General features: G+C 37.6%; 1 protein-coding gene across 8 annotated transcripts in view; it reads right to left on the bottom strand.

Moving 5' to 3' along the window:
• Positions 1-15,400, bottom strand: part of COBL (cordon-bleu WH2 repeat protein) — a 345,422-nt gene that overhangs the window by 33,906 nt on the left and 296,116 nt on the right. For all 8 annotated transcript variants that reach the window (XM_027837120.1, XM_027837126.1, XM_027837119.1 and 5 more), the window contains one exon: positions 3,168-3,262. In XM_027837120.1, coding sequence (XP_027692921.1) covers positions 3,168-3,262 — 95 coding nt within the window. The remainder of the gene's footprint in view (positions 1-3,167; positions 3,263-15,400) is intronic.

The following is a 15,400-nucleotide window of genomic DNA, read 5'->3' as shown; positions in this document are numbered from 1 at the left end:
ATATATATGTACACACGTGTATATATGCAATGTTTTATATACATATATATGTGTGTGTGTCTGCCTAACTTATTTTTAGAATAAATTCCTTATTTCATTAAACAGCAAAATATAAACACAAGTTTTACATATTTCATTCCCTGACACCTCCCCCTCCCCACTTTTTCCATTATAATATAAGCTCCTGGAGGGTACAAACAGTTAGTACTTTGTATTAATTCTCTTTGCAATTATTCTGCACAAACATTTATGTTCTCACTATCTCCCCTCATAATATCAGCTCCTCTTGGGTAGGAACTGTTTAGTTCTGAACACAGTGCCTGGCATACAGTAGGTACTCAATAAACAGTTGATGGATGTTGTAGTTATATTCCCAACACCATTCATAGAACACTGTATATATTAGGTACTTATGTTCATTGACTTAAATTGAATTTACATCTACCTTTTTTTTTTAATAGGAGAAGCAAATAACAGAAGTTCATTTATATAATAATAGTTTCTTCAGTACAAACAAAAGGCAGTCTCCTGATACTGGGAAGTGGTTCCCCTTCATTAGAGATCTTTAAGCAAAAACTGGATGTTGAATAAGGGATTCCTGTTTGGACAGGTTGGACTAGATGGTCCTTGAGAACTCTTCCAACTCTCGGCACACTAATGTGTACTCATTAATGATGCCAGTATCACTCACATATCCTTCTAACTGTTCATCCTAATTCATGCCCCGTCTCCTACAAAATCCCACTAAAACAACATTTTCCTGATTAGTCCCCATCCTTCTTGGTATTGAGTTTCACTCATTTAATCATTAAGCAAAAATTTCTTGGGTTTATGTTATATATGCAAGCCACTGCATATATGTTGGCCATTGGCAGGAATAAAAAAAGATAAATAAGACAAAGCTTGCCATCAAGGATCTCACAATCTAGCAGGGAATGGAGCGTGGGTAAAGAAAGATATACACAATTAACTACAACAGGAAACAGAATATAATTAAAAAATAAAGGATCCTTAAAGTACCATGGTATTTCTCTTGTCAATGAGATTTGGGAGAAAGGAAGGAAGATGAAGCAATGCTTAAAGACAAGACAACATTTCGAACTCCATCTTGAAAGATGAATAAGTTTCCAAAAGGGAAAACTGAGGCCAACAGATGGAAGGCATCCTAAATACGGGTTATGGGGATGGCATGAACAAACATGGAAGTAGGAAAATTAGAACTAGTCTGTAAACGCCAGAGGTAATGCAGTTAGTAAACAGAGTGCTAGATTTGGAGTCAGGAAGACCTAGGTTCAAGTCTTACCTTAGATATTTACTAGCTCTATGACTACATAAACATGGTACTCAATCTCCCTGGGCCCCAGTTTCCTCATCTGTAAAATGTAGATGTTGGATAAGATGATTTATGAGTTCCTTTCTACATCAGTGATCCTGTGACCCTAAGTCATGTAGCCTCTCTGAACCTCAGAATTTCACTTAACACTCTAAGAGACTCCAAGTTATCTATGGGCTGTGGTCTGTGCTGATGAAATCAGATGCCCTTGACACAGAGATGTGTATTTGGGGGATGATGAGTATTCCAGCTTGTACTACATTACTTCGTACTTAGTTATATGTTATGTGATACCTCTGTACTTTGTTCTCCAGTTGGATTGTAAGTGCCATGAAAATGCTTGGCACTCCCTGGCTGTGTCCACACACAAAATGGCAAAATGATTACATAACTGTTCCCAACTGTACTTTTCAGTTAAATCAATCAGTCATGATCAGTCTACATGGCACGTGATTGGCAAAGACTCCAAGCTGCAGTTGCTCTGAGTGGGCTGCTGAGGAGACAGACCACGGCTGCCTGGGTTCAACTTAAAGTTATGGTTGGAACACTCCTGTTCCATGTTAAATTGCCATGAATGTAGATATAGACTGGGCTTCTTACCTTTCAACAGCATCTTATATGGTGTTCTGCACACATTAGCTGCTCTGTGGATTTTATTCACATATGAACAAGCAGAAGTCATATATACAGTGCTGTGAAGTTCAATTATTCTGAATATACACAAGCAAAGCTCCCCATTGACTCATTTAAAAAAAATTTTCAGCCTCTTCTTATTCTACTCTTCGAGTTTCAATGATCCTTTTGTTTCAAAGCTATTTTCATTATTCACTGAATTAAATTAAATTTCCTTCCTTGAAGTCTCCCCTTAAGGTGGGAGGATATACCTCCCCGCCTCCATTACTCTTAGAAGCCAGGTTTGGAACTTTGGTGGCTTCTTCATCTATAAAAGGACTCAGGGAAATCATATCTCTAATTCCGAAGATGCTAACATTCAATGTAATGATTTCACTTGTCTCTCTCTTTAAAAACCAATACTCTACCATGTAAGTAACATAGCTTTTATTATTTTTTTTTTTGAAGCTGTGTGTTAGTCATCAGAAAGATGTATCAATCATACCTTGGGAATCACAAAAACCAGACTTCGGTTTCATTCTTACACACTATGATTCTTAACAAGTAGAAAAGATAACTAATTTATCATAGTCACATCATGAAGAAATTGTTTTAAAGAACATATATTGAATTACCAATCCAAACAACAGAAGATGAACAAATACACACACACAGTATTCTATTTTCAAATCTCTTGATCTCTCTTTAAAATATACTGTGGAGCTATAAACAAAGAATAATAAACATAAATTATATACACATGTACTTACTCATATATGTGAAAGATGCCTTGGTGTAGTGGATAGAGAGCTGGACTTGGAGCCAGAAGACATGGGTTCAAGTCACAACTCTGTGACTCTAATCAAGTGACTTAACTGCTCTGGTCAAGGCATTCTCTAAGACTGTAACTCGAAGAAGAGCTGCTATCCAGAATTGATTGGGGAAGGAGCCTCACCCAGGAGCTCGTTACAGTGATCAAATCACAGGTCTGGACTAATATACATATATACACATTTTTATGTGTGTATCTCTAAAAATTATACACACATATACATACACATACATTTATATACACACGTATACACACATCTCTATACGCGAATATACACACATGTACATATAAATACATAAATGCCTATATGCATGCACATATATGTATGTAAACTGTAGGAATTTATAGCTACATAATACTATTAAAATTAGGGGCTGGAAATACAGTTACCTTCTAGATCCTCATCAAATTCTGCTATGGTTTTCTGGAGTTGTCCATTAATAAAGATGTCATCATCATCCTTTGCTGTAATTGCATTTTCATTTCTGGAGAAGAATAAAAAGAAATACAGATTTAGTCTTGTTGAAAAAATGTATCTAAAATCCATTCTGAGAGACAGCACGGCATGGTAGCTAGAAGGGCCAAAGTTGGAATGAGAAAGACCTGGGTTCAGGTTCTCTCTCTGTTATATATTGGCTGTGTGATCCTAGACAAGTCGCTTTACCTCTTGGTAGTCCAGGCAAGTCTCTAAGCTTGTAAACGGCAAGTGCTTGTGATCTACATTAGTAGAAGTGGTCTCTACACTTAAGAGTGCCCTATACTGAAGAAAACATAGGTCCGGACCAAAATTAAAAAAAAAAATTCAATTCATTTTGGCAAATACCCAGGGAAGACTAATTCAAACCACGAACGGCTATGCGGCCCCTCTGGCCCACCCCATCTGTGGGTTCACCAGTTGACTAAATACATCAATCCAGAATATGTACATAAAGGGTTAATAAAACCTATGTCACAAAGAAACAGTTTCCATTCACTCTGGAGTCAGTGAGTCTGAGTTTTAATTTTGATGTACAAAGAAAACTTAATGTGCAAACAGGACTTGTTTGCACATCTGCGTCATTCTAAAGCAGTCACTGACAAATGGTGTACAAATACACAAATCTGAGTTACAATAAAACATTCAGGCATATGGAGTGCAAGACTACTGGATGGGCAAGAATATTGCAGTATCTGATACTCCACGGAAACTTCAGAATTACTTTGTTTCCAAAGTCCATGGTTGAATTTTGCAGCATTTCCTCATGTGGCTATATTTGTCACACTGGGATGCAAGCCTTCTTTTCTAGAGCACTGAGAGGTTATCCAGCTGGGTGGGCTCTGTGCTGTTGAATTTGGTCATGTGGTCAAACTATAGGGCAGCCTGAGGGAACAGAATGGGATCTAATGGGTCTTCATCTGGAACTCCTTGTTGAGCTGATAGAGCGAGTAGAGCAGGTAAAGCTCACTGTGACTGAACTCTGGGTCCTTTTCAATCTGAGTATCTTCTTCATATTACAACACAGAACCCTAGCTGGAAACCGCAGGCCCTATTAAGAACAGAGATATCTCTTACTCATCTGTTCCACAAGCATTTAATTGCCTAGTTTTTTCCAGACATCACGCAAAGTATTGGAGATAAAAGGTCAGTTAGTTAGCCAACAAACATTTATTAAGTCCTTACTTTGTTCCAGGCACTTAAAAGCTACAGTTACAACGAAAGACAAAAACACAGTTCCTACTCTCAAGGAACTTAATGGGTAAGACAGCATGTAAACAACTAGGTACTATATAGAGTAGATAGAAGTTCATTTTAGAGGCAGGGTGGGGGTGGGTGGGAAATGGACCAGGAAAAACTTTTTGCAGAAGGTGAGATTTGAGCTCAGTCTTGAAGGAAACCAGGGAGACCAGTTGGCAGAGGTGAGGAGGGGGAGAATCACAGGCATGAGGGCCAGTCAAGGAAAAAGCACAGAGTAGGGAGATAGAGATGAAGCCTCCTGTGTCAGGGACAGCAAAAAGGTTGGTGTTGTTTGATGGTAAAGTCCATGAAGGGGAGTCAAACATAAGAAATTTGGAAAGATAGGACGGATATGGAAAGCTTTCACAGGTTCCCTAAGTAGGTGATACTGCTCATTGAGGGGTGCTGGAACGATCCAGGGGGGTGGTAGTAGCCTTGGTACAATTGGGGGGCATTGAATAAAAATAAGGGGATAGGGGAAGCATAAGGAAAGAGAAGGTAAAAAAATTTTCAAAAACCATTTATACATGTTTCATCTGTTGTGTAAGAGTTAAAGTCGTAGTGATTATATTATTTTCCAAATAAACACACAAAATGCAAGTAATAACAGATCAGTGGTCAAGTCTGCCAACAGGTCTTAACAAGCAAGTGTTGGCAGGTGAGCATGTCACACATTGTCAGGAAATCCAGCATGCATCGCCAAGAATATTTGTGTGTAATGACTTGTTTACAATACGATACTATATAGTTACATGATGAAATATTGTGTCATCAAAATTTCAATGCAGGAAAAGCCTCCCACAAATTTACAATAAATTATTAAATTTGAGATGCGTCATTAAAAAAAATATATATATTTTTAAAATGACTCCAATTTTTAAAAAAAAGTTAAAGGGCTAAGAAAGTAGATTTCTGGGGGGGGGAGTGCTGAAGAATTTTTTTTTTTGAAAAGGGGTAGTAGGCCAAATTAGTTTGGGAACCTCTGCTTTAAGTGATAAAAAAGATGGTTTTATATTGGATTCTGGAGATAATCAGCAGCCAGTAGAGGATCGATTGAAGTCAGGGAGAGACTTGAGGGATGGAGGCAAAGACAAATACTCAACAGTCTCTTCTCTCAAGAAACTCATATTTGACTGGGACAAGTCTTCACCATAGTGCCCCTTTGAGGGTCTTTATACACCTTCATTTCAGCCCTCTCTCCAATCCTGATCTATTTATACTGGGCAAATAGTTCATGGTGCTATGTCCTTTAACTTTCAGGGGTGAGCTTCAGTGGCCTTGCTTCTAATAATCTTAAAATACATATCACTGAATGTTTCACTGTAATTAAGATTTATGCAAATCATTAAGGCTCACCTTACAAACAGGGAGCTCAATCTTGGGAGGCTTGTTACTGGGAGCTATGCCCAGCAGTTTTACCCAGATTTGAGGAAAGAAGTAGTATCATTAATTTTTCCTCTCTCAAGACTCCTAATAAGGAGGTTTTGGACTCAAGACACAGAATGAGACACATGCTTTTGGATGTTGCCAAGGCAAGAATTTGCTCTGCTTGACTATGCACATTTATTACAAGGGTTTTTTCCCCCCCTTTTTCTTTTCAATTGCAGGGGTAGGAGGAAGGTGGGAGGAGAGAAAACAAATTCTACTTAATTGATAAAAATAAAATAAGTTTAAAAAAAAGCACTTCCTAGTAGGGACACAGACTATCTATAAACAGACAGTTCTTCTCTGGGTAAGTGGAATTGCATGATTTGTTTCATACAGGCAGTAGAAAGATTAGTGAGACAAAAGCTCATAGATTTTAGGTTGTTGAGTCTCCAGTAAGAAGTATTCTATGTATGAGCTATACTGCTTTCACACTGTGCCATCAACTTCAAGATATTTCTAAAGTGATTAATTGCCATATCTAGTGAAGTCTACAGAAGTATTTGCTGCAGGCAAAAGTGAGCACTGATTTCTATAATGTTAATTCACCTCAGATTAGGATGTGTTGAATATATTTTCCACAATCTTTACTTAAATCACATAGTTTGGTCTGATAAATTAGTCTTCTTTATTAAACACTCATTTTGGGGACCCTCTAGCAACTTTCTAATTTGCCATTTGCCAAAACCTTAGGTTCTTTATGCTCAGCACTTCTATGAATTCAGGGGTGTGACCATGAGAAGGTCACTGAACCTCTCTAGGCTTTCTCTGACTCATCTATTAAATGAGAGAGTTGCTCACCTGTCAAATAAATCTCTAAGGATCATTCTACCATTATTATTCTCTAAGTCCAAGAAGTCTATGGGTATGCTGTATACATTTGCATATGTATATTACAAACTATAAACTGTATAAAGAAGTGATGGAAAAATTACTTTTTAAAAGCATCAGGTTTTTGGTTTTGGTCTTAGAGTAGTGAAATATCTTTCCTGCGATGATTCTCCTCTTCCCCTTACTTTTTTCTCCTCCATGACAAATTATACATCATCATTTTAAGTGAATTTAAATTTATGTGTTTAATTTTAAAACATGAAGAAAGTAACGGAAAATGAAAACAGCATTTTGAATGCTTCCAACTAGTTATGTAGTCTTTGGCACGTCATTTCATTTTTCTGAGGCCTCAGTTTCCTCATCTGTAAAATGAAGAATGTGACCTAGATGATCTGGAAAATTTATTCTAGCTCTAACATTCCACAAAAACTGAAGGCCAAAAAAGCATCCGGGATCTAATTTAAGACAAATGAGGAATACGGAGAAATAGAGCTCTATTTTCCATTAGAATGCAAGCTCCTTGAGGGCAGGGGTGATTTTTGCTTTTTCTTTGTTTCCATAGTGCTTAGCACAGTCCCTGGCAGAGAGTAAATATTAAAAGAATGCTTGTTGATATATTTGTTCTGGACTTGAGCTTTGATATCATTGGTGTAGGTAGCTCCCAGAGAGGAATTCCCTTGATTAATTCAGGTTAGCCTTTACTCTAGAACTTCTAGCCTCAAGAGATTTGTCTGGGGTGGTAGGGTTTCATAAATTCTAGAAACTTCTTGGCTTGTTCTTCATAATTTTTAATATGGTCACATCCATACCAGACAAATGTAAAAACTGGAGCAGTGTTCTTTTCAAAAAGCTTTCTGGCTCCACATCCAACACTAAGAAGTTACATGACTTGCTCAGGGTAACATGTCCAATATATACCTCAGATCTTCCCAGTTAGCTCCCTATCCATTATGATACACTACTTCTCAGGAAAATATATATGGTGTGATGGGCAACACTTGAGGTTATCCCTTCATTTCATATTACAGACTTGATGTAGTGAGGGTACAGTTTCTCAGCATTGACATCAAATTTATCGATCACTGGCCCTGGAAAAGACCAAGCCAAATGAGAACAGAAAATGGATTTTTTGTTTAGACACTCCTGGTCCCATTTCTAATAATGATGTTTACATTAAAGAAGGTTTCTCTTTTCTGCTACCTTTATGGACCAGAATATGATGCATTATTTTGGAGCTTAAAATATAAGTTTGCAAACATTTTGCTATCAATCCCATGGGTATAAAAGGTTGAAGTTTTTATTAAGCAGGGAATGCAGCCTGGAGGAATGAGCCATAACCAGGGTAGGCCTATCTTAGCTCCAGAGGTCTACCACATACCATTCCAATCAACGATAACTTGAACAGAAAACTAAGGACATCAAACAAGGGCAAGGAAATTACTGGCTAGGCCTTTGTCGCTCTCTCTTGCTCAGATGGAAAAGTGGTTCTTCCTTGAAGACCTTGGTGCAAATACCTGAATGTTCTCTAAGTCTGGTCAATTTTGAATATGTCTTAATTTGCTTTCCAAGGTAACAAATTGGGAAATAATGAATGACATACATCTCATTCTGTTTTTCCTCTCCTAAACCCATTCTTAATCCTTATCATGACCTTCCCTTCACACTCTTTACCTAATGGTTGACTGGCTCAACTATGAGCTGCACTGAATCCCTTGCTCCTTGACTTACTGCCAACCACACCAAGTCATGCCCTAACCCTGGGCTACTCTCATAATCTACCTTCTTCTCCATTCCCACTCAAGAAACTGCTTAGAACTCCGAAGTTAGAATCCCACTTCAGATACTTATTAGCTGTGTGACTCTGGACAAGTTACCAACCTCTGTTTGTCTCAGTTTTCTCCTCTGTAAAATGGGGATAATAATTGTACCTACTCCTAGGTATTGTGAAGACCGAATGAGATGATTTATACAAAGTGCTTTGGAAAGCTTAAGATGCTATACAAATATTAGCTATTATTATCATGATCACTATTATTACTGGATTGAAAGAAGAGGCCTTGCCTTGGGCTCGGCAACAGTGCTGTTAAGGATTTAAGTGTGAAGATTTAGTCGCTAGCTTGAAGCATCAGCTAATTTTAGGTTGGGCCACACAACAGTCCTATAGCAGAAATAAATAGAAGCTTAATATTTTCCCTCAAAAATTCTTCCACCCCAAACCTAGAGACACGTCTCTTGTTGATAGTTTTATCTTGGCTCAAGCCCAAGAAAAATATGAGACAATTCTGAGATCAGGTTGTACGTGTTGGATAAACATTACCAATGGCATTTTCTCACACAGAGTTTGTGATTCTGTAAAGAGCATGATAACCTTCAGGCCACTTCTGTCATAAAATCTGAGGGACTGAGATGACAAGAGCTGGTAAATCTGAAGCCAAAGCCTGAGAAAAAAGGCAACCTCAGTCCTAGGTCTCCCTTGCCCTTTGTGAGATTTGTCCGACAGAGAATAACAGAGGTCCAAGGATAGCTGGGCAGCAGGGTTTTGGGTTCTCCTGAGCTGAGGCCACAATGCCTAATTAGGCCTCAGCAATCGCTTACCCAGCTGGAGACAAAATTAAAGTTAGGGCAGCACTGTGGGAGATGGATTTTTATGACAGTTTATTAAGTGAAAGAGATAGCTTTTAAATTATTTTTTAAATACCGTCATGCCACTCCGGTGCTGTTTCTCTCATAAGAGGTGAAAGGAGATTCTTCAGGGATTTGAACAATAGCCTAGTCAACAAAACTAGGGTGGGGAGGTAGGAGGAAAATTCAATGTATTCTTAAAAGAACCAAAGGAATGTTCTTAATTTGGGAAAAAAACCAAACCAAACCAAAACAACAACAACAACAACAAACCACAACATTTTCAAAATGAAAGCTTTATAACTTAAAGGTGAAAAAAGGGAAAGACCTTTGCCATTTAGTTAATGACTACTGTCATTACTTATTAAACTGTTTCCCTAATTAAAAAGAGTTGGGGTTCTAAAAGGTGAGCAAGTACAAATGTAATTACTTTCTTAAACCTAGAAGTGGGGCCTACCCTTGGGCATTAAGGAAAAGACTAGTGTATTTATCTAGGCCTTGATTTTATCTTACTTTTCCTATTGCTTCACCTCTTCTATAGAGTGCCCAGGAAAAAGAGCGAAGTATGGAACACTGATAAAAGATTTGATAAGAGAAGAGACTCCAAGTTTTATCTCTTGGCCTTGATTTTCACAGATTACTTTGTTGGGACCTCTCCTTTGCTCCCACTGAATTCCACCTTATTGTATACTTATTTATGCATGTGTCATAAAGAAGCAAGTTTGCTCAAAATTATCCCAGGGAACACTATCTAAAGAACTAAAGTTGTATTTCATAACAGCTAGGGATGTAGTAGACACAGCACCAGGCCTAGTGTCAGAAAGACCTGAGTTTAAATCAGGCTTCAGACATTTACTAGCTGTGTGAACCTTGCTCACAAGTCATTTAACCTGTGTCTCTCTCAGTTTCCCCAACTGTAGAATAGGGTTAAAAACAGCACCTACATGGCTAGAGTTGTTGTGAGGATAAAATGAGATAATATTTGTGAAGTGCTTATACTTACACACTTGTTTCCTTTCCTTCCTAGGTTTTGATGTCTTGTATATACAAAGAAATGAACTGTTTTATTATGAGGGAGTCACTGTAACTTTGAAATCCAGGGTTTCAAAATATCAGAAGATTTGGCTGACCGTGTCCCTCAACCAGAACAATGGCTTTGAAGGCATAGAGCCTGGGTCTGAATCTTTGTTCAATTACACACACACACACACACACACACACACACACACACACACACTCTCTGTTCCAAAAATCTTACTGCAGTTTTAAGCTCTAATAGTGTATATAAATAAAACAGAAATATTTTTATGATACTAAAACAGGTTAGGCTGATTTCTACAGTTACAGATTTAGATCAGTTAGTCTAAATCCCCTCATTTTACAAAAGCAGAAACTGAAGCCCAGAAGCACTGAATAGCTCACTCAAGATTAGACAGCTAAGCAGAACCAGGATTCAAACTCAGTCCCCTTTGCCTCCAAATCCAGTATTCTTGCCAGTACTTAATCCTGTCAGGATTTCCTATCAAAATCATAGAGCTCAGGGCATGGATAGGTCCTCAACTTTTCTTCCCTTGAAAATACAAAGGAAATCCTTAATGCATATACCAAACACTCAATCTTCCTTGGAGAACCAGTAGAGAGTAGTAGAAAGAATCCTGGATCTGAATGCTCAGGATCTAAGTTCATGACCCAACTCTGCCCTTACTTAGCTGTGACCCTGGGCAAGTCTTAGGTTTAGTAGTCCTGTCTACCTCACAGCATCCTTGAGAGTACTAAAGGAGATGCTACATGCAAAGTACTTTTTACTACACACCCTTAAAGCTCTATATTAATTCATTTTATTTCCCTCTTCTTATTACTACCATTAGCAACCAGTACTTACTCACTCACCTAAACTCATTAGGTGTTTTTTGGGTGGTGCAGAGTATGCTAGACTTGGGAGTCAGGAAGACATGGGGTAGAATTCTGCCTCTGACCCTGTGACTGTGTGACCATGGGCAAGTCACTTAAACCTCTCTAAAGCTTGTTTCTTCATCTTTCAAATGGAAATGACACTTCACAGGAATATTGTGAGAATCAAATGAGATAATGTATGTAAAGTCATCTGTAAACTTTAAAATGCAATATAAATATGAACTATAATTATTATTACTCCTTTTCAATTAGACTTCAGTCCTATTTAATCTCTCAATACTCCCCCTCCGTACTGATTTGTGGTGTGGGTCTCTCTATGACAACATTCTTCTGGGCTCAGCAATGTCTCTCATTTAGACTTAATATTCTAATAATTTTCACATCTATGAACTTAACGAGGATCTTTGAACTCCCGAGCTCATTAGATAAAATCTCTTTCCTCCCTTTGGCAGATCTAGTTCAAGGGTTAGCTACTAAGGATCTGTATGGTCCATGATATTAGAGAGCTGAAGATCGAGTTCTTAACTTGGGGTTCAAGCACAGACTCCAGGGGGAGAGATCCATGAACTTGTGTGGGAAAAATTACATCTTTATTTTTATTAATCTCTAACTGAAATCCAGCATTTCCTTCAATTACAAATTTAAAAAGTATTGGGAGAAAGGGTCCATAGGCTTCATCATACTGCCAAAGGGATCCATGACATAAAACGAGTCAAGAACCACTAGTCTACCAGCAGAAAGACCACATGGTTAGTTATAGGTTTGTGGATCTCAGATCTCATAAGAAAAGACATTTTCAACAAAATATATAATTTAAGCACCAAGGAACTAAGACCATCCTTACTGAGTTAAAGTTTGGATATAACTTAAAAATTATCCTCCCTGAAATATTAATATTCTTAATGCCTCACAGAGTCTGTATTGACTGTGGTTTATTATGTGTGGCTTATTATATATAACTAATGATGACTGGTTGATTTATTAGTTGCAGTTTTATGTAGGAACCTTCCCTAAGATGCTCATAGTCCTACTGGGTTCAGCCACAGATCTTGGATTAAGTCAAAGAATCATATGCTTTAGAGATAGAAGGGACCTTAGCAATCTCTGGGGTTTGAGTTCAAGGACTAGTGGATAAAGACTTTCAGTAAGTACAACTTATTTTATTATGAATAAATACTTGGATTCTAGCAAACACCTCAAAACCCAAAAAACATTTTCTAGCTGACAGTGCTGCTAAATATAGCCTCTCAAAATGTTACTAAACATACTCATCCTTAGTCATATATGATGATTAGTCTTTATACTTTTAAAAACTGAAAAGTTGGTCTGAATAGCCTTAGGCAAAGTGTAATGTTATTAATGAAACAATCAGAGCTGTAGTAATGAATAAAACCCCTAAAGTAAACGGTACAAAAACAGTAGTTTAGTTTTGCCACTTGTCATAATTAAATTGAAAAAGGCAGGCTTTTTGTTAGGGTCGGTGAACTGGTGCTTTCTTGGTGATTGAAAGTGGAGATTTCTGAAGACCAAGGTCCTTCCAGGAAAACACTCAGGCTTTGTGAAACATGTAAATCTGAGGACCATCTTATTGAAGTGTCTTTCTTGACCTTGATATTTATGAGGGTACAGAGAGTCCCAGATCATCTTCCAAGAAATCAGATCCTCAATTAGACACACTTCACAGATTAGCACTGATATAGGTGAGTATGAGTTTCATGAATTACATTTAGGAAGTAGGGTACGTCTCAAAGGTGCTAGAAAAATAATTGAGAGGGTACCAACAAAAGGAGAATTATATCAAAGTTGAGAACTGAGAGACAGTAGTCATCCACGAGGGTCTGCCTGGTCAGTAACCTAGGTTTCTTCTCCTATCCTCTTAACCTAAAGCAGTTAAATAGGTACTTACCGTTCTGGCCTCCACAGTCTAGTCTATCAATCAACTAGCACTTAATAAGCCAGGCACTGTGCTAAGCACTGAAGATACAAAGAAAGGCAAAAATAGTCCCTACTCTCAGTCTAGTAAGAGAGACAATACATAAACAACTATGTATGTGTGTGTGTGAATATCTATATACACACATACACATACACACATACATTCATACATAATAAATTAGGGATCATCTCGGAAGGTTGGGAAAGGCTTCTTGAAAGGACAAATCTTGTTAAAATTAGTTGAGACTTGAAAGAGCTCAGGGAAGACTGGGAGACTGGGAGTATGTGTTGCATTTGACAGGGATTTTATATTTTGATTGAATTGGTAATACCTGGTGATTTTTGATGCAATTGTAATATTCAGGCAGAAAGGTCAAACTGTCACAATCTGGCCTCCATTTTTATAAGAGACAGTGTGGAAGAGTGGATAGAGTGCTGGAATTAGAAGTCAGGAAGCCCTGATTTTGAATCCTACCTTTGGCATTTACTAGCTGTGTGAGCTTGTCATTTAACCTTTTTTTTCTTCATTTTCACCATCTATAAACCTAAGATAATAATCCCTGTAGCATTTATCTCTCAACGGAGTAATGAGGTTCAAATGGGATAACATATATTAAAGACCTAGTATTACCCATATGAAGTTTTTTTTTAAATAATAAAGCAGTTTTATTTGGATTCTTTACTCATTGCAGATGCTATAATTACTTGATTAATAACATTATCAACCTTTCCATTTGATCTATAAGTGCCCCTTCTTGGGCTATCAATAAACTATAAGGGTCAACTTAACACTTTAGGAGAGTTCAAATACCAGGAACTTGAATTCTTCCTGGCAGATTTCACTGTGATCTACAAAAAGTTGGAGAGTCATAGTTTCTAGGTAATAATTTTATTAATTATAGCTAGTGGATAATTAATAAGAGAGTCATTTGGTTGTCTCTCCTAAACCAAAGACTCCTCACGGAACCCAATTAACCTTTATATGCCCTTGGAAAAGTGGGGTTCCTGAGGGTGGAAATCAGCTCTGATTGGTTGACAAGTAATGAGAGAATATCATAATGAAAGGTGGGCTTATTCTAATAAGGGCCGGTAGGATGTGACTCTGATCACTCAGTTTTGGACAAAGAGACTTAATCTATACCAGACTATCACCTGTCTAGAGCAATCTAGACAAAATGGGGAATCCACTTCCATTCAGACCTGTCTGGCTAAAACACAATGGGTCCGAATCTACCAATTTACCTAAATTGGATCTAAATTGATCAGATATAAACTTCTCAGTTGGGTGGAGTCTGAACAAGACTGAAGAGAATGTTAGAAAATGAGGAAATGGGAAGGAAAAAAAATCCTGGATCTCTAGTAAATGGCTATTAAAATAAAAGAGAAATAATCATTTCTCTCATCATCATTAGTGAAATCTAGGACTATGAACCAGGCAGGATCAAATTGACTACAGGGTGTCAGACACACTTGGTTCACTGTTTTTTAAAAGAATAGCCAGATATTGAAAACTTGATCAAAGAAAAAACTCTTATGGGCTGGAAATGGAAAAAAACATTGTAGGAAGCAGGATGTAGAGAAGAGGGCAGGGATTACACCGAAACCTGGGCCTGGCTAGGAAACAGTCTCAGTGGCAAGAGCAAGAAACAATAGATAAGCACCTACTTTGTCAAAAGGAAAATTCTACCAGGAAGACCTGTGACCTCAGGAATTTCCTGCCTCTGACACTAACTGACTAGGTGACCTTGGGCAACTTATTTCCTCTCTTTGAGCCACATTTTCTTCATCTGTGAAAAAAAAGGGGGGAGGAGGCTTTACGTTAGATAATCTTTCTGATCCTGACCTTCTGTAACAAACTGTAGGCATTTCTTTTTTTGTTTGTTTGTTTTATTCAACTTAGAACTGAGCACCTATAAATCAATCTTATTCTACAATTACTGGTTTCAAAAAAAATCTACTATATCTTGGGAAATTTGGATAGTTTTTGAGGTCTTGAAAAAAATTAAAAAAGCAAAAAACAACCAACCAACCAACCTAACAAAAAACCCAAACTTTGCTTTAATCAGCATACAATATAAATAGTCCTTCTGATTCCGATATGGTTACTTTCAAACTTTTGATGCTTAGACTATAAACTGCTCAGATAAAAGTTAAGCAATTTGAGGGCAAAACCAGTTATATT

This window comes from Vombatus ursinus, unplaced genomic scaffold, assembly GCF_900497805.2.
Source record: "Vombatus ursinus unplaced genomic scaffold, bare-nosed wombat genome assembly UNPS02014820.1, whole genome shotgun sequence".
Taxonomy (NCBI): domain Eukaryota; kingdom Metazoa; phylum Chordata; class Mammalia; order Diprotodontia; family Vombatidae; genus Vombatus; species Vombatus ursinus.
This window is presented reverse-complemented; position numbering and strand designations above follow the sequence as displayed.